This window comes from Mustela nivalis (genome assembly GCF_964662115.1).
Source record: "Mustela nivalis genome assembly, chromosome: 19".
Taxonomy (NCBI): Eukaryota; Metazoa; Chordata; class Mammalia; order Carnivora; family Mustelidae; genus Mustela; species Mustela nivalis.
Genome location: NC_139038.1, coordinates 24249661 through 24275223, shown reverse-complemented (window position 1 = coordinate 24275223; position 25563 = coordinate 24249661). Strand labels below are relative to the sequence as shown.

The 25563-nt window shown below is 42.5% G+C and overlaps 1 protein-coding gene and 1 long non-coding RNA gene across 6 annotated transcripts in view; one reads left to right on the top strand and one right to left on the bottom strand.

The window, feature by feature from the left end:
- The window catches only part of LOC309855035, a 58553-nt gene extending 33191 nt beyond the window's left edge, over window positions 1-25362 (bottom strand). Inside the window, exon 1 of the long non-coding RNA XR_014306576.1 lies at window positions 25276-25362. This is a non-coding gene — a long non-coding RNA (uncharacterized lncRNA). The remainder of the gene's footprint in view (window positions 1-25275) is intronic.
- LOC309855024 (uncharacterized protein) overlaps window positions 14546-25563 on the top strand; it is a 74634-nt gene continuing 63616 nt past the window's right edge. For 2 of the 5 annotated variants that reach the window (XM_082714837.1, XM_082714838.1), the window contains exons 1-7: window positions 14546-15049; window positions 18175-18306; window positions 23209-23230; window positions 24004-24092; window positions 24325-24399; window positions 24742-24852; window positions 25348-25411. In XM_082714837.1, the coding sequence (XP_082570963.1) occupies window positions 14984-15049; window positions 18175-18306; window positions 23209-23230; window positions 24004-24092; window positions 24325-24399; window positions 24742-24852; window positions 25348-25411 (559 nt within the window). In that variant the 5' untranslated portion in view covers window positions 14546-14983. The remainder of the gene's footprint in view (window positions 15050-18174; window positions 18307-23208; window positions 23231-24003; window positions 24093-24324; window positions 24400-24741; window positions 24853-25347; window positions 25412-25563) is intronic. The other 3 variants (XM_082714834.1, XM_082714836.1, XM_082714835.1) reach the window with 2 other exon arrangements.

The window sequence follows — 25563 nt, the reverse complement described above, 5'->3', positions numbered from 1 at the left end:
CTTAAGTATTCTGTAATTTTTTGAGTACAAATCCTTTACCTCCTTGATTAGATCTTCTTGTTGGATGGACCCTTTAATTATGGTATACTGTCCTTCATCTCGTATTACAGTCTTTGGTTTGAAATCTAGTTTGTCTGATACATGGATTGCCACCCCAGCTTTCTTTTGATGTCCAGGAGCATGATAAATAGCTCTCCACCCCCTCACGTTCTTTCTTTCTTTTTCTTTTTTTTTAGTTTTTTAAAAATTCTATTTATTTATTTGATAGAGAGAGAGATCACAAGTAGGCAGAGAGAGAGAGGGAAACAGGTTCCCCGCTGAGCAGAGAGCCTGATGTGGGGCATCTCAGAACCCTGAGATCATGGCCTGATCTGAAGGCAGAGGCTTAACCCACTGATCCACCCAGGTGCCCCTACACACCCTCACTTTCAATCTGGAGGTGTCTTTATGTCTTTATGGGGTGCCTGGGTGGCTCAGTGGGTGAAATGCTTCTGCCTTCAGCTCAGGTCATGATCCCAGGGTCCTGGGATTGAGCCCCACATCAGGCTCTCTGCTCAATGGGAAGTCTGTCCCCCCCCCCCCTCTCTCTGCCTGCCTCTCTGCTTACTTGTGATGTCTCTCTGTCAAATAAATAAATAAAATCTTCAAAAATTATTTTAAAATAAATAAATAAAATGAGTCTCTTGCAGACATTGTGTGGATGGGTCTTGTTTTTTTTCTCCAACCTGACACCCTGTGTGTTTTGAGTGGAGTTGCCCATTTACATTCAGAGTAGTTATTGAAATACATGAAGTTAGTGTCATTGTATTACCTGTTATGTCACTGTTTCTATATATTATTTCTGTTTATTTCTGGTCTTTGTTATTTTGGGGCTGTCTCTTCACTTAAAGGATCCCCTTTGATATTTCTTGCAGGGTGGGTTTAGTGATCACAAGTTCTTTTAGTTTCTTTCTTTTCTTTTTTTTAATCATGTTTTTAGTTTGTCCTGGAAGTGCTTTATCTCTTCTTCAATTCTGAATATTCCTTGCTGGATAAAGTATTCTTAGCTGTATATATTTCTCATTGAGCACCCTGACTATATCATGCCAGACCTTTCTGGCCTGCCGGGTCTCTATGGATGGGTCTGCTGCCAGTCTTATGGTTCTACCCTGGTGGGTAATGACGTCTTGTCTGGAGCTGCTTTCAGGATTTTGTCTCTGAGATTTGGAAGTTTCACTATTAGATGTCAGGGTGTTGGCTTATTTTTATTGATTTTGAAGGGGTTCTCTGGGCCTCCTGGATTTTGATGCCTGTTTACTTCCCCAAATTAGGGAAGTTCTCCGGTATAATTCGCTCCAGTATACCTTCTGCCCCACCCTTTCTTCTTCTGGGATCAAAATTATTCTAATACGGTTTTGCTTTATGGTATCATTGATCTCTTGAATCATCCCCTTATGATCCAGTAGTTATGTCTCTCTTTCTCAGCTTCCTTATTCTCCATCATTTGTCTTCTATATCACTGACTCTCTTCTGCCTTATTTATCCTAGCAATTAGAGCCTCATTGTTTTTGTTTTGTTTTTTAAAGATCTTACTTATTTATTCATGAGAGACAGAGAGTGCAAGAGAGAGGCCGAGACAGAGGGAGAAGCAGGCTCCCTGTGTAGCAGGCAGCCTGATGTGGGACTCAGTCCCAGGACCCTGGGATCACTACCTGAGCTGAAGGCAGATGCTTAACTGATTGAGCCAACCAGGCACCCAGAGCCTCTATTTTTTTTAAATTATTTTTATTAACATATAATGTATTATTTGCCCCAGGGGTACGGGTCTGTGAATGATCCGGCTTACACACTTCATAGCACTCACCATATCACATACCCTCCCCAAGGTCTACAACCCAACCACCCTCTCCACACCCTCCCCTTCCCCAGCAACCCTCAGTTTATTTTATGAGATTAAGAGTCTCTTATGGTTTGTCTCCCTCCTGATCCCATCTTGTTTCATTTTTTTAAGATTTTTTTAAAAATTTACTTATTTGTCAGAGAGAGTGAACACAGGCAGACAGAGGGGCAGGCAGAGGCAGAGGGAGAAGCAGGCTCCCCGATGAACAAGGAGCCCCATGCAGGACTCGATCCCAGGACCCCCAGATCATGACCTGAGCCAAAGGCAGCCGCTTAACCAACTAAGCCACCCAGGCGTCCCATCTATCTAGTTTCATTTTTTCCTCCCCTACCCCCAAACTCCCCACTCTGCCTCTTGAATTCCTCATATCAGGGAGATCATATGACAATTGTCTTTTCCTGGTTGACTTATTTCACTCAGCATAATACTCTCTAGTTCCATCCATGTCATTGCAAATGGCAAGATTTCATTTCTTTTGATCAGAGCCTCTATTTTTTATTGCATCTCAGTAAGTAATGTTTTTTATTTTGAACTGATTACATTTTAGTTGTTTTATTTCTCCAACAAGGGATTGTCTAGTGTCTTTTATGCTTTTTTTCAAGCCCAGATAGTATCTTTGTAATTGTTTGAATTCTAGTTCTGACATCCTACTTATATCCACATTCATGAAACCCATGGCAGTGAGTACTGCCTCTTGTTTTCTCTTTTGGGGTGAGTTCTTCTATCTTGTCATTGTTTCCAGAAAAGAACAGAAGAGAGAGACATAATATAAAAATAGCAACAACACCACCAGAAAAATATACACTAAGCAAATCAGAAGAGAACAGAAACAAAACAAACAAACAAACAAAAAAATCAAACAGAAGTTGAACACAAACAATAAAGTAGATCCTCGGTGTATTTTGGTCTGTTAGAAGAAACTCGATCCCAAAATAGGAAAGAAAGAAAGAAAAAAATATATATATATATATACACAAAAATAAAATTAAATACAATGTAGGAAGCCACAAATGAAAAATACATTTGTAAAACATAAATGTAAAAATGAGAATTAAAAGAGACTTTAAAGAAGAATTGATAAAGTAAGAAAATAGCTGAAAAGGGAAAAAAATATAAAACCGAGAAACTAAAGAATAATAAGAAAAAAGCATGAATGCTGATACTGCTTTCCCCCCGAGAGCTGGAGTTTTGCAGTAAACTTAGTATTAGCTGGAATTTCCTGCTGGTATCCTGGGGTAGGGGTCTGTTGCACTGATTCTCAGGTGTCTTTGCCTTTGCAGAATCACACTGACTTTGCTGGGAGGCTGGGTTCAGTGCGAGTGGCTCCGAGCCAATGTGGGGCTGAAAATGGTGGTGCCCTGATCTCAACCCCAGAGCTGAAAGTTTGTGCTGTTCCCCCTGCCCACCCCATTAGTGGGCCCTCACAGAAAAGCAGTCCATCACTCTTGTCTCCCTGATTTCTGTCTAAACTCTGGGTTCGCTGAGGCTGTGGCTGAGCATTTTTAGCTTAGGCACATGACCCTGTTTAGAATCTCCAAATGTTACAGACTCCTGTGGCACATACCTGTGCCACTCCTCCTTGGGGAGGGGGGTCTCCTCAAGCATCCATTCTGCATCATGCTGGGCCCCTGCTGAGAATGCAGTCGCTAGCTCCTGGACTCACTGTTTGCAGCCAGCTTCCCTGCTCCAGTGCTTGGGGAACTCAGGCACCCCCATTCTTTTTGTGATGCTGGGGATCCTGAGACCACGCTGTCCCACCTGGGATTCTGCCCTGCTTCACACCCTAAACATGTTTCATGTAAAATTTCTGGTTTTGTGCTCTGCTGCTTATAATACTTTCCAGTACCTGGCTTAGGAAGCGCCCCCCCAGTTTATCTTCTGATATATTGCCTTGGATTCATGTCTACACACCTCCTATCTTCCAAAAAGTGGTTGCTTTTCTATTTGTAGAATTGTAATAATCTTTTCTCAGATCTCTGGTTGATTTCATAGGTATTCGGAATGATTCGGTAACTGTCTAGAAGAATTTCAGGGACCAGACAAAACTAGAGTCCCCTACTCCTCCTCCATCTTAATGCCTCCCCCTACTTCTGTCTTGCAGATCTGAGTGCCTTTTATTTCCTTTTCTTGCCTAATTGCATCACCTAGAATTACAGTATTATGTTGAATAAGAACGGTAGGAGCGGATCTGCTCCTTTGCATTTTCCCCGATGTTAGGAAGAAAGCGTCCCGTCTTTCATGCTTGAGGGTCATGTGAGCTGTAGGGTTTTTGTAGATGCTGTTTATCAAGTTAAGGAAGTTCTCCTCTATTCCTCTTTTTCTGAAAGTCTTTATCATGAATAAGCCTTGAATTTTGGCAAATACCTTTCCTATATCAATTAATATAATCGTGATTTTTATTTGTTAGCCTATCAATAAGGTGGATTACCCTGATTGATTTTTTTTGATGATTTTATTTATTTATTTGAGGGAGGGAGTACATGAGCGAGGGGAAGGGCCAGAGGGAGAGGGAGAGCAGACTCCTCACTGAACAGGGAGCCCGACACAACATGGGCTCAATCCTAGGACTCTGGAATCATGACCTGAGTTGAAGGCAGGTGCTTAACCAACTGAACCAAAAATTGATTTTTGGATTGATTTTTAATCACTAAACCAGCCTTGCTTCCCTGCAATAAACTCCTATTGGTTCTTGTGTGTATGTATTTTTATATATATATTGATGAAAAATTTTCAGTCATTATTCGAAAAACTTTCAGTCATTATTTATTTTCCAGCTCTGTCCTCTTTTCCTCTGTCTCTCCCCTTTTGGGATTCTTTTTTTTTTTTAAAGATTTTATTTATTTATTTGACAGAGAGAGATCACAAATAGGCAGAGAGACAGACAGAGAGAGAGATGAGGAGAAGCAGGCTCCCTGCTGAGCAGAGAGCCCCATGCGGGACTCGATCCCAGGCCCCTGGGATCATGACCTGAGCCGAAGGTAGAGGCTCAACCCACTGAGCCACCCAGGCGCCCCTCCCCTTTTGGGATTCTGATGATACAATATTAGATCTTTTGTAATAGCCCTACAGGTCTCTGAAGCTCAGTTCTTTTTATTCCTTTTTTTTCCTTTTCTTCTTCTTTTTGTTTTTGTTTTTTTGGTTGTTATTTTTTGTTTTGCTTTGTTTTGTTTTCCATTCAGCTGGCTTCTCTCATTACTATTGGGTAATTTCTATTCTATCATCTAATTCACTGATTATTTCCTTCTCTTCCTCCCATTCTGCTGTTGAGTCCACACAACTAGCTTTTTATTTCTCTTATCATATTTTCTAACTGTATTTTTTAGTTTTAAAATTTCCATTTGATTCTTTTTAATATTGTCTATTCATTTGCAGAGGCTTTGATGTTTCAAGCATATGTATTTGTAATTGCTTGTTGAAGCATTTTTATCATGCCTGCTTTAAAACCTTTGTCAGGTGCTTCTAACATCTTTGTCATCTTGGTCTTGGCATCTATTGGCATCTATTGATTATCTTTTTTTTTTATTCAGTTTGAGAACTTCCTGGTTCTTGGTATGGTGAGTGATTTTCATTTGAAACCTGAATAGTTTTATATTAAATAATCAGATTCTCAATCTCATTTAAACCATCCATTTTAACTGGCTTTGTTCCACAGTGTTCTGGCAGGGAAAGTGAGAGGGCACCACCTCATTAATGCCAGATAAATATAGAAGTCCAGGTTCTCCACTAAGTCTCCAATGAAACTGGGATTGGGAGGAGTTGCTTTTTAGTGCTGGATAGGATGAGTTCCAACTCCTTATGGGGTCTCTACTGACACTGGCTTGCTCCCTACTTGGCATTCTCTGATACTATCCCAGTGGAGGGTGCGGGGATACAGCCTCATGAGAGTAGGAGTCTAGGCTTCCCATTCTACCTTTGTTGGCATAAAGGTGGGTGGAGCCATGATTTTTTTCTGGGGTACTTGGCTAGCGTAGAGGATTTGATGTTTAAAAGTATTCTGTCTTGCTGGTCTGCTCCTTTCTTGGCCCTTTGGTGAAAGATGGCAGGTTTTTTCTGTTTTTTTCTTGTTGGTGGTGGTACTGTTGGTGTTTCCAGGTTTTCAGCTTATTCAACTCCCAAGTCTAGGACATATGGGCCAGAAAGAAAACCCAGGGAACTGACCTTTGTGTCCTTCCTTAGGTCCCAAAGTCTGTAACCAGTCTGCCTTCCTCTCTATACCTTCCAGAGTTTCTTATGTTTGTTTTATAGGAATGTCAGGACTTTTTAGGACATTTTACATGTTAGGAATTTTTGTTGTACTTAGCAGGAGAAAAGAGAAAGGTCTGTCTCCTCCATCTTCCCAGAGTAGAAGTCATCCCATCTTATATTTTTAAAAGATTTTATTTATTTATTTGAGAGAGAGAGAGAAAGTGAGCACACACAAGTGGGGGGAGGGGCAGAGGGAGAGGAAGAGAGAAAATCTACAGCAGACTTCCTACTGAACAGGGAGCCCAACACGGGGCTTGATCCCAGGACCTGAGATGATGACCTGAGCCAAAGGCTGATTCTTCACCAACTGAGCCACCCAGCTGCCCCCATCTCGTTTTTTGAGGTTAAGATAGCATTGGTAGCATTTTTAGACAAGAACACTGCTAAAAAGAAAATCACAGGCAAACTGAAAAACTGAACATAAATTAAAAGCCTTAAGTAAATTATTAACAAACTGAAATCAGCAATGTACAAAAACCAAACATCCATTCTGACTAGTTTGAGTTTATCCTAAAAAAGGTAAAAGGAGGGGTGCCTGGGTGGCTCAGACTTGATTCAGTGGGGGCTCATTGCCCTTGAAAGTAAATACAAATAGAAGGGAATTCCTTTAGTATGATAACTAATGGATATCAACAACTTAATTTGATACTGAAACATTAGAAACATTTTTTTAAAGATTTTATTTATTTGACAAGGAGAGATCACAAGTAGGCAGAGCAGCAGGCAAAGGGAGAGGTAGAAGCAGGCTCCTACTGAGCAGGGAGCCTGATATGGGGCTTAATCCCAGACTCTGGGATTATGACCCGAGCTGAAGGCAGATGCTTAACTGACTGAGCCACCCAGGTGCCCCGAAATACTAGAAACATTTTATGGTAAAATATTGGAGGCATTTAATGAATCAGGAATAAGGCTATAGCCTCTATGCATAATTAATATTATACCAAAGGCCTTTGTTAGCCCATTCCAGGCCAACTAGAATGCAAGTACTTTAACTGTTCGCTCATTACTGAATTTCAGATAGGTAGAACAGGGCCCAACACATAACAGGCATTCAGTAAATATTTGTTAAGTGAGTGAGTGAAGAAGCCATATCTATGAAAATTATATACTTAAAAAAGCCCAGGAAAACAGAGAATAAATATTTTTATATGTAAGTAATTCATGTTAATTTTAAAATTCTAGCAACATAGAAAAATGCAAAGAGGATGGTAAAAAACCATTTCAAATATCACCACGAAAAAGCAACTGTTAATAACTCTGGGCTCACATCATTTTACATATTATACTGGGCATATTTACAGAGGGAAGGTAGGTAGATAAACTTCTTCTGTGTCCACCTAAAATCTTACACATGTATTCTCCTTAGTCCAGACCCCCTGGGAGTTTTAGTATTTTCAAGTCTCAACTTGAAAATTTGGATACCTATCAGAATCTCCAGGGTGTTTTTCGAAGCACACATGTCTGCATCCCACCTCAGACCAATTAAATCAGTTTCTCTGAAAGAGGGGACCCAGTCACCTGTAGTTTTAGAAAGCTTCTCTAGTGAGTCTAATGAGCAGAGAGGATCGAGAACCACTGCTCTGCATATCCTCGCTCTTGCTGCCCCTTCCAGCCTTACCTACCACGACGCTTCTCTCCCTTGCCCACCGTGCTCCAGCCATCTTTTTTGTTCATTTGCCAAAGTTGTTCCTACTTTAGGGCCTTTGCACGCACTGTTCCCTTAACCTCGAATGCAACAACTCAAATTGTTCATCAAGTATCAACTGAACTGTCACATTTTCAGAGGGTCACATGATCACCCTTCATCCTGCTTTATGTCCTTTCTCACATTTGTTGGTGTTTGAGCTATTGCTAATTCACTTGCTTGTTTAATACCTATGTCCTCACTATCATATGAGATCTATGAAGGTAGAGCCTTTATATGATTCACTCATTATCGTATGCCCAGAGCTCAGGAGAGTATCTGTTTTAACGTATTTAACTAAACGTTTGTTGCATAAATTATTCTTGTCTGCCATTCCTGACATCATCGTATGACATCATTTTAACAATCAATTTTTATGAGGTATTCACAGAACAATCATTTCCTTATAAGCTAGACTTGTGGCTTCTCTATGTCTCATGCCCCTTTACACAATTTATATTGTTTATCAATTTGTTATAGGGGGAAAGGAGAAGCAGCACTGGATAAATACTCAGTATGATCATCATATATGCTGGCCTTTATCCTTTGCCCCTACTTCTTTTCTCTTACTGGTTACCATCATTCTGAAGGTTTCTTGGGTTGTAATGCGTTGAGATTTCTTTTCCTTAAACTCCTCTCTCCAGTGATCATTAAGAAGAAAATGTTTGGGACTTGAAGTCAAAGGTTTGAGTTTGAATTCTGACTCAGCAGCTTATCAAGGGAATCCATCTAACCTCCCCAGGCCTGTTAATGAAGTCAGGACACTAATAGCTCCTATCTCAAAAAAAACTCTAAAAATAAAGTGAAAGGGAGGCCTGGGTGGCTCACCTGGTTCAGCATCTGCCTTTGGCTCAGGTCATGATCTTGGGGTCCTGGGATCTAGCTCCATGTAGGGCTCCCTGCTCAGTGGGGAGTCTGCTTCTCCCTCTCCCTCTGCCTTCCTCATTGCTTGGGCACTCTTTCTCTCAAATAAATAGATGAAATCGTAAAAAAAAAACAAAAAACAATAAGAAGCTCTAGTTAAAATTACCTTATGTTTTCTGGGTATCCAGAAAACATATTTAAAAAGAACATACCACTTAAAGGCCACTTAGATTTCCCATTTTCTTTCTGTCCCTCTTGCTATTGTATAAGATTGGGGGAAGGGACCTCCTTCTCAGTCTCCCTGCCTCCATCCTTCCCTCCTGTGGGCCGTAAACATAGATTCTCATCTTTTCCACTGTATCATCCTACTCTTCTAAAATATTGCCTAAAAATATGTGCATTTTATTTTCATGTTTCATGAAGTTCTTCATGCTCTCTCATTATAGAGGGTTTTTTTTTTGATTAGTTGGTGTTGAAGGATAGAGCTTTAGAAGTAGAAGGTACCATAGAGTTCCAGACACTTTAGCTTACAGAAGAGAAGGAAATAATAATCGATTTACCTTGAGAGGTTGTGAGGTCAAAGGAAAAAGTCACCTGCTCCTATACCACAATTACTTAGAGAGAGATGTGCCCGAGACAGATGTTTCTGGAGCAGATCATACTTTCTATAGAGAAATACAAGTTGAGGGAAGTCTTTTTAATAAGATTAAAGTCTTTTTAATGTAAGATTAAAAACAAAAAGTAAAAGAAATGGAGCTGGAACTAAGATTATAAAAGCTTTCACAGTGTGGTAGATAAGAGAACCAATGGGAACAAGTCCATTCATGAAGCTGCATTAAGAAATCCCAGATATGGGGCACCTGGGTGGCTCAGTGGGTTAAGCCGCTGCCTTCGGCTCAGGTCATGATCTCAGGGTCCTGGGATCGAGTCCCGCATCGGGCTCTCTGCTCAGCAGGGAGCCTGCTTCCTCCTCTCTCTCTCTCTGCCTGCTTGTGATCTCTCTCTGTCAAATAAATAAATAAAATCTTAAAAAAAAAAGAAATCCCAGATATAATCCCAGTCATAATCGAGACTCTATGTTGATTCATTACTATTAGATGCCATTGTTTTGTACACAGAACTGGGAAAAACAATTTCCAAATCAAACTTAACAGGACAGGTTTTTTTTAAAGATTTATTTATTTCTTTGAGAGACAAGAGAATGGGAGGAGGCGCAAAGGGAGAGAGAGAGAGAGAGAGAGAGAGAGAAGCCCAAGCACACTCATCACCGAACACAGAGCCAGATGTGGGGCTCTTACAACCCCGAGATCATCCCTGAGCCAAAATCAAGAGTCAGATGTTTAACCAGCTGAGCCACCCAGGCTCCCAAAGGTGGCTTATTTATTATTATAATTAATTAGTTTATTTATTTATTATGTCCCATTAGCCAACATATAGTGCCTCATCGGTCTCTGATGTAGTGTTCAATGATTCCTTAGTTGCGTGTAACACCCGGTGCTCATCACCACACCTGCCCTCCTCAGGACCCATCACCGGATTCCCCATCACTCCAACCCTTCCCTTCTGTAACCGTCTGTTACTTTTTTAATGTTTAAGGAACATTTACTTATCTCTTTCTGTAAACTGTCTATTCATGTAGTTTGCCTATTTTCCTACCAAGTTTGGTCTTTTTCTTCTTTAAGAATTCTGGATATCTTCGAGATATTAGCTCTTTGTCTGTTGCATGAGTTGCAAATATTTTCACTCGGTACCACATACGTAACATGTGATCCCCATTAGCCAGCCTGGAGCTAATTTCTGAAGAAGGGCTCCTTCTCCATACAAGCAAAACATGGGCAGGACAAAATGGAATTCCTGTTTCTTGGGTGCCAGGCACTGTTCGGGGAGCTTTGTGAACATTTTCTCCGTCGCCGCTGATGAAATATCTTTCTGTATTCTTTCTTACCTGAAAACCATGTGGCTAAGGTGTTTTAGAATTCATTGTTTCCCAGCTTTTATGGAGCTGCATCTTGAAATCATACCAATAAGTATTTCTGCATTGAAACATAGGACTCTGCCAAGTGATTAGGATAAAGACAGCAGAGAGTTTCACTTCCTGATAGGTCAGGGTTTGCATCAAATGAGATAGGAGAAGCAGTTTTATTTTTCAGAGCTTCTCTGATTTTGGAATGGGGGATAGGAGATGTTGGAGCTCTCTCACCCTTATGTCATAGGCCGGGGAAAGGAGTTCTGGTGTTTTTTTAACCAAATACATCCGCTGACTTTCACGCTTTTCTTCTTTTTCTCTCTGTTTTGTAAGGAAGGGAGGAGGGAGCACGCTGGAGAGCGTGAGGACTCAAGTGAGCACCAGGAAAAGTGCGGCTTCTCTCCTCTTCTCTGCACCTTCCTGCAGCCAGGGGGAGACTGAGATGTGCAGCCCCGCGGGGAGCCCAACATTCTTCATAGCGAATACATAACCAACATCATTTCTACACTTGTTCAGCATCTGTTTGGAGGAAAAGCTGTTTGCTGCATGGGGAGGGATGCAAAGAAAGGCCTAGGTGACAGCGTGCAGCCTCATCCCCAGAGTGCCAAGCCACGCAGCTCTGGCCCCAAACTCAGGGGTCCCTCCCAGTCAGAAGCAAAGCCCCCCAGCTGGTCTGATCTACTTTGCTTAGGGAGGTGGTGAGCAACTTCCTCCTTTCGCTGCTGTGTCTTTTATGCAATTCTTAGACACTATCCCAAATTCCTTCCAGCCACACACTCTCAGTCTCTCTGAGAAGTATGATAATACTGCACATTTCTTTGTCTGATTACTTTTCTGGCTCCCTGGAAGGATGATCCCCCAGACAAATATGGTACAGGCCCTGGTGTGTAATGAAATATTGTGCCAGAAGGGCTTGTTTTGCTTCATTATCTCCACTTACCTGGGTGCATAGGACCTCCTTTGGGACTCTGAAGTTGTATGGTTTTTATATTCTGGTTTTTCATGACCTATCTCCTTTCTCCATCAAAACCAAACTATCTTGTCTCCTTGTGCCTTAGTGTGCTACTGAAAATCTAGTAAGTGGGGAGTGACTGGATTCGTGATCCATCTCTCCCACAGTTCTGGTCTTTGAGTGATACCTTAGGTCAAAAGTGCTCTAATGACAAGCAGGTATTTTATTTTATTTTATTTTATTTTATTTTATTTTTTAAAGATTTTATTTATTTATTTGACAGAGAACACAAGTAGGCAGAGAGGCAGGCAGAGAGAGAGAGAGAAGCAGGCTCTGCACTGAGCAGAGAGCCCAATGCGGGGCTCGATCCCAGGACCCTGGAATCATGACCTGGGCTGAAGACAGAGGCTTTAACCCGCTGAGCTACCCAGGCGCCCCGACAAGCCGGTATTTTAGACCACCGCATGTAGGTAGAGGGACTGTGAACTGAGGACCTTTACTTTCAAAATGAGCACACCAGCCTCTGCTCAGTCTTCCTCAATTAGGTGTCCAACTCTTGATTGAGTTTGGCTCAGGTCATGATCTTTTAATTGTCAGACTGAGCCCCATGTCAGTGCCGGGCTCCCTGTGCAGTGGGGAGCCTGCCTGAGATTCTCTCCTCTCTGTCTCTGTCTCTTGCTCTGTCCTCCCCTCTGACCTCGTGTTCTCTCTCTCTTGTTCTCCCTCCCTCTCTCAAATAAATAAAGAAACCTTAAAGAACCAGTCAGAAAAAGACAAACATTCAGACTTTAAAATGGGAAAAGGACTGTAAATATACAAAAACCTTCAGTTTGGGGCATCTTCATGGCTCAGTGGGTTAAGCCTCTGCCTTCAGCTTGGGTCATGATCTCAGGGTCCTGGGATCCAGACCCACATCAGGCATTTGCTCAGCAGGGAGCCTAGCCTGCTTCCCTCTCTCTCTCTCTCCCTGCCTGCCTCTCTGCCTGCTTGTGATCTCTCCCTGTCTCTCTCTCTCTCTCTCTGTCAAATAATTACATTAAAAAGAAAACACTTTGGTGTGCCTGGGTGGTTCAGTTGTTAAGCATCTGCCTTTGGCTCAGGTCATGGTCCCAGGGTCCTGGGATCGAGCCCCGTGTTGGATTCCCTGCTCAGTGGGAAGCCTGCTTCTCCCTTTCCCACGGCCCCTGCTTGTGTTCCCTCTCTCACTGTCTCTCTCTGTCAAAAAAAATCTTTAAGAAGAAACACTCTAATCTTACTAGTAACCAAAGGAAAAATAAGATTAACATGGAAGGTTTTTCACTTTTCACGTTGGTAAAGGCTTAAAACCTGATAACATCCAGTGTTACTTGCTCCTTTACTGTCTGAAAGGGTTTTTGTAATTTTCGTGTTATTTCTTCCATAAATGTTTGATAGGATTTCCCAGTAAAACTACTTGGATCTAGGACTTTCTTTCTGGTAAGTTTGTTAATAATTATTTCAATTATTAAAATAGATATTGAATCATTCAGATTTTGTTTTATTTTGTGTTGTTATATATTTTTCTTTAAAATGAAAAGATTTTACTTATTTGACCTAGAGAGAGAGATCACAAGTAGACTGGCAGGTAGAGGAGGAGGGGGAAGGAGGGAACACGATCTGGGTCAATCCCAGGACCCTGAGATCATGACCTAAGCCAAAACTGCTGAGGCAAACACTTAATCAACTGAGCCACCCAGGGGCCCCTAACATTTTTAAGTGTGTAAGATCTGTAGTGATAACTCTCTTTTAATTTCTGATATTGGCACACAAAAATTTTTTATTAAAGGATGATCATCCAAGTGTTTTGTAAAGAATTAAAAAATAAAACAAAAGCCTCCAACAATTAAAGATTAGTAAACTAAAAATCTTTATCATCTTGACAGAAGGAACTACTACATGGCCCTTAAAATGATATCAAAACTCTGATGAAATAATACTGCATGCTTATAGGAATAACTAAAGTTTGAAAGTTTCATAATAACAAGTGTTGTGGACGGTATGGAGCAAATAGAACTTTTTAATTAATTTTATTTTATTTTAAATTCCAGTTAGTTAACATGCAGTCTACTATCAGTTTCCAGTGTAGGATTTAGTGATTCAGCAAACAGTACAAACTCCAGTGCTCCTCAAGTGCCCTCCTCAATGCCCATCTCCTATTTCACCCATGTCCCCACCTCCCTTCTGGAGACCTCCAGTTTGTTCCTGCAGTTAGAAGTCTTTCCCTGGTTTGTCGCCCCACCCTGCCTCTTTCCCTTTTTTCTTTATGTGCATTTGTTTTGTTTCTTAAATTCCACATGAGTGAAATCATATGATATTTGTCTTTCTCTGACTGACTTATTTTGCTCAGCATAACTATTCAATTGGAGCTTTTATTCAGCTTCCACTGTGGTACGAGTATAAGTTAGGAATTAGAAAACTGTGTGGTAATAACTTAATGAAGCTTAAACTACGTACACATTATGATTCCGCATCTCTACTCCTAGATATTTATCAATCATAAAATCCCTACAAGTATTCAGCAACAGACATGTACAATACTGTTTATAGCAACTTTATTCACGTTATCCCAGATTGGAAACAATTCCTTCTCTCTCCAGAAGTAGAGTGGAGAAGTACATTTTAGGTATGTTCATAGAACATATGTATGCTCTGTAGACTGCGTTGCGTTGCTGAGAGAAGGCTGGAACCTCCTACTCTGGTTGTGTATGAGATTGTTGTTGCGGTTCGGTCCTCCTTTGCTTCTTCCATTGTTCAGCCAGTGGCTCTGGGCCGGGAGTGTGGAGAGGAAGGAGAGCGCACCCAGAAGAGGGGAGAGGGACCTGGGTTGGAGGGAGCAAACAGGTGGGATGGCCAAGTTCCAGAGAGGACCTGTCGTTGGGATGGCCCGTGGTGGGCTATCGGGGGAAGGGGCTTTGTATCAACGAGGTCACCTGTGGCATCCATTCTGACGTACTAGGGGCAAAGGCAGCTGATTGGTGGAGAGATCAGAAGGTTCTAGGTTGCTAAGGAAACGTTCAAACAGGGGAAGGTTTGGTGGAACTTGGATTCTTCATACCAACTGCTCCTGAGAATTTACTTTACCTGCTAATTTGTCCTGCTGACCTCGTGCTTTACTGACCTGCTGACCTCCTAACCTTTGTGAACCGTGCTCCTTCCCCTCCAATACTTAACCTGACCTGACACTGTCCTTGACCCCTTCTTCTCCTGACCAACGCTTTCCCCATCCTACCCCCTATTTCCTCCCTATTCCCATCCTTAATTACCACCCTCTCCCCTCCCCACCCCTCCCTAACCCTCCCACTCTTCCCTCCCCTGCCCCCCCAATCATCTTCACCTCCTCCCTGGGGCCACAGTGTCCCTTTAAAGGACAGGAACATGATGGTGCAAAGGCTACTCTTCTGGCTCCTCGTGTTCCCATATCCCAGTTCCCCAAACCCAAATGTGAGTAAACATGACACTTCAGTGGTGTCTTCCATCTTCTTATTATTTTTTTAAATATGATTTCTTTGAGAAAAAGAAAGGGCACAGGTGATGGGGAATGGAGGGGCGGGGGAGTGAAGGAGAGAATCATAAAGCAGTTTTTCATTGAGCCCAGAGCCCAAAGAGGGGCTCAATCTCAGGACCATGAGATTATGACTTGATCCAAACCAAGACTTGGTCACTTAACTGACTGAGCTACTAGCGGTGTCTTCCTTCTGCCTGGGTTCCTTCACATGGTGGTTAAATAACAGCTTTTTTATGGGGTTCCTGATGGGAACCTCAGAAGAATGATAGTTCTTCCTGAAGACCGGGCACAACAGGGAAGGTTTTTCAGTCAAGCTTAAGGGGTTGTGGCCACAGCCATTTCCATCAACTTTTGGGTCCTGTCTGTGCTTCTTTGGCCAAGAAGAGCTGCTTTGGTACGATGGAAACCTGAACACCCCAGGTTTATAGTGTCAAGAGGAAGGTTTTGTGAAGATTTGAAAAGCCATTGAGCTCTTTGTCCTAAATAGGGGGCTTGTGTGATATGTACATTCTATCTCATTAAAATTGTTTTTGAAAAAGTCAGAACTCTAATTTAATAGGAGCTAGGGGTGTTAGATCGTGCCCTGGAAGCCCAATGATGATCCTGCTTCAAGCCTGGTAAATTCAGGGTCCATCTTCTGTATAGTTGGTTTTCCTATCAGCACATGTTTATATTTGTCATGTTTGACAGCCCTGGGTATCTGAAGCTTTGGTGTTGGGACTAGAGTGTTAAAAAGTGAAAGGTCCTTTGTGCTCTGTGCTTCTGGGTTTGTTGACTTTTAGCAGCTTCTGAATCAGCCCTCTCCTTCTGGTCTTGGAGGCTGTCCCCAGGGACCGTGTGTCCCTCCTGGTCCATGGAGACCTGAGTATCCCAGAACACACTAAGGGACCGCATCCTGCTGGGATATAAGTCACAGGAACATCACTAGGAGTGATGTGATCAGGAAGTGAATGAGTTGTTGTTCTTTCTTTGGCCAAGTATGTGCAGAGTGTTGGTTTCCCCAAGATAAGAAGGTTCTGGATATCCTTAGGATTGTTGAAGTATAAAGAAATAAGTGGTTCCCAGCATGAATATTTCACTCTATGATGAAAAAGTAAAACCTGTAACCCCAGCAGAGAGAGAGGGAGAAAGAGATAATAGTTAGGGGACACCCCTGGAAATAAGTAGACTTCTTTAGATCTGCTTGTACCAGATTATGAAACAGGGGTCTGGAAGTGTCATTGTTCAAGAAGGACCCTTTTATTGAGGCAGACCTATCTCATATGAAGACCTCTAGTCAAAATAGGCTTCATTCTGTTTCACTGGAGTCTTCAGAAGAGGGAATTTCTTGGTCGTCTTGATTTCAATTATTCCCCTCTACCTAGGCTGCATCTCATGCATCCGTTCACCTTTCTCATTCTACCCCATCTCTGAACTCTTGCCTAAACGAACTGCTCTTGTGTTTCCCACCTCCACCTGCTCATGGCCGCTGTCGAGAACCTAGTGTTTTTGGCCCCACTGGCTGTCATCTAGTGCAGAGTCAGCTACTCGTATCAGCATCCAGACAGCTGCCAGATGTCCTGAGTGCCCACGACTGCGCGTGTTTTCCATTCCTGACCAGATGGCCTCTTTCTCTTGTGCATTTGATACCCAGGATCAACCATTGTGCTGACAGCTACTGCTCTCTTTCAGACAGTGGCTATTCAAAGGCAGTGTACGTTTCCCGCTAGCACACATTTTCCTGACCTCAGCTGTGTGGGCTGAAGGGGAAAATGTTACATACTTCAGGAGCTCCATTCTAGAGAAGTGTGTGTACACAAAATTCAAGCTTGGTGTGAGCTAGTATGAATTGCATTGTTAGTGTCTTTTAACCTGTAATACTTCTAAATCTAGTTTTTGTAAAATGATGTGTTCCTTGCCTTGGTGTTCGTATCCAGGAATTCTGTATTCTTTTAGAATTCCTGGGCACCTGGGCGGTTCAAGCAGTTAAGTGTCTGCCTTAGGCTTGGGTCATGATCCTAGGGTCCTGGGATTGAGCCCTGGTTGGGCTCCCTGCTCAGCTGGCAGTCTGCTGCTCAGTCTCCCTCTGCCCTTCCCCCTCTGACTTTCAAAGAAATAAATACATTCTTTAATATTTTCTCTCTTTAAAAAGTTAAATTTTATAGCTTTTATTGCCTGATTTAATTACAATACTAAGAGATAGTAACAGGAATTCCTTCCATCAGCGTTTTGGAGATCCTAAACTTCACAGATATCCTTAGAGCACACAGGATCACCTGATTATGCAAATCCTTACGTAGTTCAGGAATCGGACTTCTTGGACTGTGATTCAGAAGCAATGTGAGCATTGAAAGAAAACATAAATGTTTTCAGAAACTAAGCAATAACTCTAATTATAATTTTTTACTGGAAAATAATTACATATCACATTAACGAGCAGCCTCCCTTTTCTGTCACGAATGTCCTAATCTATAAACACCTGTCCATATAACATGCTCCTTTGTACCTCTAGTGCGTTATATTCATGCTTTCTCTCATTCTTCCATAAATTTTGTGTGTAGTTTTGGAAATGTACCAAAGGAGTTTATCCGGACTTCTACAGACGGACAGTAGAAGTCACTGACTTCTTAGGTATTCTAAGTTTACATTGACTTATCTTGTCTATTTTATGTTGGCTTATACATTCTCAAGTTCTGTTAGCCATAGAAACAAATTTGCAACGTGCTTGTAGGTAGAGTAAGATCTCTTAAGATTTGTCTATTAGATTTTGCCTACAGCTTCAGTGTGTTATAATGTATATGTGATCACAACATCTTTTCAAAGGATACGGTTTGTTGATATTGAACATAGGTAAGCAACAAGGAAACCACCACCATGGTAAGATGATGAACACACGTATCACTCCCCAAAGTTTGCCCCAGCTCCTTGGTCATCCCTCGGTGCTCCTTCTCCTCCAGGAGGAGGTAGTTGCGAGGTATGCTTACCTCCTGGAGGCCGGTTGAGGGTTTGTAAAGTAGATTCTTTGTGACAGATACACCATTAATGTCTTTGAGATTTCTCATTTTCTCAAATGGTATTTCAGCTTGTCCTTTCCTTGCCTGACCATTTCTGTGTTGGCCCTGATGTGATTGAAATGCTGTGGAAGCTTCTCATTATAACTGCCTGCTTGGGAGCCTGTGCCTTTCTCATTTACCTGTGGAGAACCATCCTCGCTGTAAGTATACTAATGTACCTTCTGTACTTTCATTCATAAATAAGCAGACAATTTGGTAGTCACTGGATATTTTTATGTCCATTCAGTACTACAGATTTCCCTCTAATATGTCAATTTTGATGATCACCTAGATTGATGTAGTTTTAGATTTCTATTGAAGTGCCTTCTTGATCCATATGTTCTTTTTTTTTTTTTTAAGGTCAAGCATACTCGACAAACAGTGTAATGTGAGTTTCAGGTGTACAACATGGCTCCGCAATTCTGTACATTTCTCAGTGCTCGCCACAAACGGTGGACTCTTCTTCCCCTTCTCCTCTTTCCCCAATCGCTCCACCCACCTTCCCTCTCACCCTTGTCTTCTCTAGAAGTGTGCTGTTGAACCTCCGTTTTTTGGCCGTTCTCCAGCTACCTTGTGTTCTCAATCTCTAGTTTGAGTCATCTGTGGTCTGAGAGCACAATTCCTGTAGTTTTGATCCCTTTGGTGATTCCCATGTGTTGTATGGCCCCGAATATGGCCTCTCTCAGTGACTGTTGCGCGTGAGCTTGAGAAGAGTGTCTATACCTCGTCGTTGAATCAAGAATTCCGCCGATGTTAGTGGGTGCAGCGGATGGCTGATGCTCGTCAGTGCACCTGTGCTCTCCTAGAATTTGTGTATCTCTGGGTCTGTCAGTGACTGATAAGAGGGTTTTGAATTCTCCAGCTGTAGGAATGGATTCATCTGTTCCCACCAGCAATATTTTCAGTTTCTGCTTCATGTGCTCTGATACTCTGTTGTTGATGCATGCACATTAGAAATTGTTGTGTGCTTTTGGAGAAATGGACAATGGAGAAATGGAGACCCCTTCATCATTGAAATAATGCCCGTCATTATTCCTGATGGTTTTCCTTACTTACTCTGAGGTGTGTTTTGAAGGATCCTTTCCCTGTCAAAAGGTTTCTAGTTCGATGTTTCTTTAAACCGTGTACACATTTCATCCTTCTTCGTGGCATCTTTTCTGAAAAGAAGTACGATGTCGTTCTTATCTGTCTTCCTCGGGAGTAGGTCTTACTGCTCCGCTCTCGCCCTTCCCCTCCCCACTCCCAGCCCCTGCTCCAGCATCGCAGAACTGTTTCTTTGTCTTTAATGATCTGTAGCTGAATATTCTATAACAGACATCATTGGTGTTTTTTGTTCATTGTTTGTGTGTGTGTGTTTTTGTATTTCTCCTGCTTTTTAAATTTTTTTTTTTTTAATCAGAGAGAGAAGGGGAGAGAGTGAGCATAGGCAGACAGAATGGCAGGCAGAGGCAGAGGGAGAAGCAGGCTCCCTGCCGAGCAAGGAGCCCGATGCGGGACTCGATCCCAGGACGCTGGGATCATGACCTGAGCCGAAGGCAGCTGCTTAACCAACTGAGCCACCCAGGCGTCCCTCTCCTGCTTTTGATGTTTTATTTCCCTGGACCTTGATTTGGAAACTCCATTAATTTCAGAAAATCCTCTGTCATTATTGATTGAAATATCTCTCTGTCCACACTCCAATAGGAATAGGTATTCCTATTATGTGTGTGTAACACATTTTGCAGTGACCTACCAGTCTTGGATTTTCTGTGCTGTCTTTGTAATTTTTGTCTTTTCTTGATTTTTTTATTATTAATAATTTTTAAAAATTTATTTGACAGAGAGAGATCACAAGTAGGCAGAGAGGCATGCAAAGAGGGAGAGAGGAGGAAGCTGGCTCCCCACGGAGGAGGGAGCCCAATGCGGGACTCGATCCCAAGACCCTGAGATCATGACCTGAGCTAAAGGCAGAGGCTCCACCCACTGAGCCACCCAGGCGCCCTTTCTGTTTCCTTTTTGGAAGTTCCTGCAGGACATTCTTTACTGTCAGTGATTCTTTCCTCTGGTTTATTTTGAGCCTCTTCATGGAGCCAGCACAAGCACTCTTGATTTCGGTATTGGTGGTGTTGTCTAGAATCACGTTACAGTCTTAGAGTTTCATATCTATGCTTACACGTACCACCTCTTCTTCGTCTTGTGCAATTTTCCCTTAGATCGAGTATCCTACGTGGAAGGGACTTTAAAGCCCCAGCCTGCTAACCCATCACTTCTGCCACAAGAAGTGTGATTCTCGTGCTTGCTCTCATGGTTTTTACCTGTAGTATGTCTTGGAGGGTTGTGTTGAAAGCAAGATACTGTGTCCTGGTAAAGGACCTGAGGTAGGTGGGTGTTAGGGTGAGGTTGTTTGCTGCTCTGGCTCAGGGTTAGACTGAGGTATTCACCGGCGAGGCAGGGAGAGATGGCACTGGAGTTGAGTATTTCCCTTCCCTTTGTGGCTTAGTCTCTGGGAAACCCTGAGTTAGACTCTTGTGACATAATTTCACTTGAGGGCTGATCTTTCTAAGAAGGAAGAACTCTTTTGAGTTTCTTTCTACATGGGAATATTCCCCCCTCTCTCTGTCAATGGAGAAAACTTCCCTTCAAAGAGAAAGAAAAATATTATGTATTCGGTGCAGCCATCTACCTTTACACTTCCCCTGCCGATGGGGTTGGTGACAAGGGCCAGGGGAGCTCCGAGGTTCCTAATCAACATGTGAAATCAAAGGAATAACTATGGTTTTCTGATTGCCCTGCCCTGATGCACTCTCCCCACCAACATTATTAGGACTGGTTTGTGATAGCATGGTGATATTCCTGGCAAGATGTGGGGGTTGGCCTCAGCCTCTCCTCATCCCGTAAAACTGTTGAATGGGGAAATATGTTGATGGTGCAAAATGAGGTCTTGCCTAGATGTTATTGAGCTATAATAAGACCAGTGTCACTCGAGTCTGAATTGCCTGGCTCCCCTTTGTGGACACACCCGCTGTCTTTCTGTGGTGGCTTATGCTTCATCTCTCAACATGGGCCACTCTTTTTTCTCATTCGATGGCTTTGACTTCTTTTTGATGACACTCCATTTCTAACAGTCTGGGGAACTTCATAGCACCTGATGTGCTCTAACTGTGTGTGAATTCAGTAAACAGCCAACTCTTTGGAAAGTTTCAGGAAAGCTTTCTAGAGAAGGAAAGAGTCATATCTTTGACACAGCTTTTGCTCCCTTGCCTGCCTGCCTCCCTGCCTTCTTTTCTCCTTCCTTTCAGGACTTTAAAATAGTCCCAGGTTCTATACTTCACTGCAGATATTGTGTGCAAAAAAAGTTAAGGAAATATGCTAAGTGAAAGAAGTCCAGTAGATAAAGTCACTTGTCATATGGTTTCTCTAATTTGTGGAACATAAGGAATAGCATGGAGGATATTATGAGAAGGAAGAAGAAAATGAGTTAGGGGGGCAGAATCCGAGGGGGAGATGAACCATGAGAGACTATGGACTCTGGGAAGCAAACTGAGGGTTTTAGAGGGGAGGGGTGTGGGGAGATGGGTGAGTCAGGTGATGGGTGAGCCAGGTGATGGGTAAGGAGGGTACGTGTTGCATGGAGCGCTGGGTGTTATACACAAACCGTGCATCCTAGAACACTGCATCAAAAACTGATGAGAGAGACCCAGGACCAGAGCAGGGACACAGCTAGATCTCGGGATGTCGCAGCACAGGGGACCTTCCTAAAGGAAAGCTCGAGAAGCATTCACAAAGGAAAGGAACCACGTTCACCAGAAAACAGCTGGCCGATTTGGAGTCCTTGCTTAGCAGGAGCCCATACCGCGCTCCGCAGCCTTCAGAAAGAAACGGCCTGAAACTGGAGATCCAGCCCACCTTACTGCAGGTTTGGTTCATGAACCACAGAGCAAAGCCCAGGAAAGCCAAACAGCAATTAGCTGGAATAGAAGTCAAGACCAGCTCTTCCAAGGGACCCACGGATGCCCCTCCGGTTTTCCCCCATGGTGCCAACCAAGCTTCCCTGGTTTAAACAGATCACCTTATACCTTGCTTCCAACGCAGCATATGCTCCAATCTGAAGTTTCTCCCAGACCATTCTGTTGGCCACAAAATAGTGCATTCTGGGCGCTGCCAATATCCCAACATCTATTCCCTTTGTGCCATTATGGAATCTCAAATTCTTCCCACATGTTTTACTGCCACATCTCTTGGTTCTTCATCTCCACAAAGAACTTAATGAGCGAAGCCAGACTCAAAAGTTCACACATACTGTAATGATTTGCGACGATTCCCATCTGGGAAATTCGAGAACTATGCAACATGGAAGCATCCCAGAAACATGCCCCATGAAAGACAAAAAAGACACACAAGCACCTGTAGGGTAGAATTGAGTGGAAAGAGGCACTCACCAAACTGACAGTGTTGGGTATGTTTTGTGTTGTAATTAGCATGGCAGGAACCTGCACTAAATTCATCCAAGGACACAGAATAGCAATACTCTATTACATATACCACAAAAAGCAACCATGGGGCAGGCTGAAGGATCAGCCGTGGTGGTAATCATTTTGTGATCTATAAATGTATCACATCAACGCACTGTACACGTTATACTTGTAGCTCAGTAAGGCTGGAGACAATGTTTAAATTCCATCTCAGTAAATATATACAATGAAAAAAAAAACTAACACAAACTGCATGGTACTAACATTAAGAAAAGCTAGGGAAATGGTGAAATAATGAATATGTTGTAAATATCTGCATGATCCCTTGTCAAAATGAATAGGTTGAACATTCATTGAATAGAATGTGAATAGATTTGGGGTTCAAAAGGAAGTTATACACACTTGTGCTCTTTATCAGATGGATTGTGAACTATGATGACCTAATCAGGAAATTTCATTTTGTCTTCTTTTATAATCCTGCGAATTCCTTCTGCTAAGCAAAGAGATTATTTTAATATCTTTGGATTACAAATTTGGTATATAGCTGAACTATAGATTTTTACATGTAATATGTTCTGAAATCCAGCTCAACTCTGCTTCTTCCTCTCTTAGGTAAAGCCTCGACAATATGAAGGTAAGATTTTCAGCTTCAGCTTTCTTCGCCAAAAATTCTCGGTACCGGTGTGTGATGTGCGTATAATCAGACGAGGGATAAATATGGTGACTTCTGATGTGTCACTGACTTGTTAAGTCTTGCAAATGGTTCTCTTCCCCTTGGGGAGTCTAAGTGACAATGTGGAGGGCGTTGCCCTGTCTAAGAGTCCAGGAGGAGGAACACCTCATGGGACTAGGGAGAATACAAGGTGTCATTTTGCAGAGAGATGTTTAGGAGGCAAGTGATGATCACAGCCTGAGGTCTGGAGGGAGTACTTTGCCATGAGCTGGCTCTTGGTGAATGTCAAGAGGAGAAAGCTCTCTGAGTCTAGCAAACAGGCTACACTCAGAGAAGAAGGCAGATATTGCCACGCAGAGCACGTGTCATGGGAGAGGATCAAAGCATGGTTTTGAGTCTGAAGTGGAGGGAGCCTTTCCTGCCAAGGGAAAATGAATTGAATCGAATGTGTGCCAGCGGGGATAATGGATAGTGTCTGGGGCTCATGGAGTGTGGTGATTCTGTGGTGCTGGCTGTTGACGGCCTGGGTGGCCATCAGGCGCTTTGGAAACCGTCGAATGCCGTTGTTCATTGCTGTGAGTTCTTGCTTTCTTCAGGCACAATGGGAATGCTAACAAGTTAGTGACACCCATGTGTCAGAGAATGTGTCCCTGGTAGGATTATTCAATCCCACTGGGATTATTCAATGTCGCTGGTTTTGCTAATTATCTTAAAATTCTTTTTTCTCCTTTCAGTTACTTTAGACCAAATAAAGAGGAATATTGTTGAGCTGAAAAAGGAAAACAAATATCTTGACACAAACATAGCCAGTTGGGAGGAGAAGGTATGTGTGCCCTTTCAAATATTTTTTGTGATTTCATTTTGGTTCCTTCCTCCTCGGCTAGTTCATTCTATTGATCTATTTCATGGGATCCAGAGTGGTCCTTGAGTAAGAGAAGCTTCACAAATGTAGAGCACTGCCTCTCTCTTTGAGAAAGGAGTTACACATTGTTAGAAAAGATTCTCTAACATGATGCTATTTTGGGATTCTGATTCCTTTTTCCTGTGCTTTACAGATCAGGGAAGCAAAGAAAGAATCTCACAGGAAGAGAGCACATAAGGTTTCCCTTGCGGAAATAAATGAATGCAAAGTAAGAATCCTTTCTTTGCCCGCATTGTGTTCTAACAATGGAAATAAAAATAATGAATTACTCTTATTATTATTTCTAAGATTGATTGATTTGAGAGAAGGAAAGAGTGAGGGGAGGGGGCCTGAAGGAGAGAGAGAGAGAATCCCAAGCAGACACCATGTTGAGTGTGTAGCCTGAAGCAGGGATCAATCCCATGACCCTGAGATCAGGACTTGAGGCCAATGAAAGCAGGAGTCAGACACTCCACAGACTGGACCATCCAGGTGCCACCCAAGTGTCCCAAGGAATGAGTCCTTGTTCCTCATTCAATACATATATATATTTCCATATATTTTCTTGAAGGAGAACATCAAACACTTGGAAATCATCAATAAAAAATTGAAGGACACCCTTCATCTTAAACAGGCTCTCTCAGAGGTTGTGAGAGCCAGAGATATCCGGACCGTGGATGTGGTAAGAGGTCGATGTTCCTTGTCCTAGAATGCTGCTCGGGAGGCTTTTGACTCAGTGGGGGAGGTGAGTGCAGTGTACCCGTGAGCTGTTTACGGAGTAGAGAGTGGGCGTCTGGGCACTGCAGCTTCTACTGAACAGCGAGCTGCGATTTCATTTGGGACCACCACGATGAGGTTTGCCACTTCAAGATCTAGGAAATATGGTTTATTTCACAGTTGGGTAATCTTCACACCATTCAGCGCTGCCGTCCACGTTATGTAGAAAATCCCACAAAATATGTGAGCGATGAAGGGCGATAGCAAGTCAATTATATAGTAGAAGATTTTTTTTTAAATATCTGTTCCACTGAGAAAGCCATTTGTGCGTTTTTTGAAATGAACCAGTTGTCTTACTTTCTCCTTATTCTATTTATGCCTCAGGGACTTTCTTTGTTGCCCTCTGTGATGCTGTCCTGCTAGGTGCCCTCATAGGTCTTTTCTTAAATCTGTCTTACAGGTCCAAGATGAAGTGGATGATGAAGTGCCGAGAGCCTTGAGATGCGAAAACCAAGAACTGAAAGGTATGTTGTTTGGGGGGAAGAAATCTCCATAGGGTGGCGATGAGTTTGCATCGGGCAGGAAAAGAATCCCTTCCTGCCTTCGCGGTCTTGCCCTTGTCCTTCCTCATCAAAACCAAGTTCTCAGGTCATGGCACAAACACACAAAAGGAAAC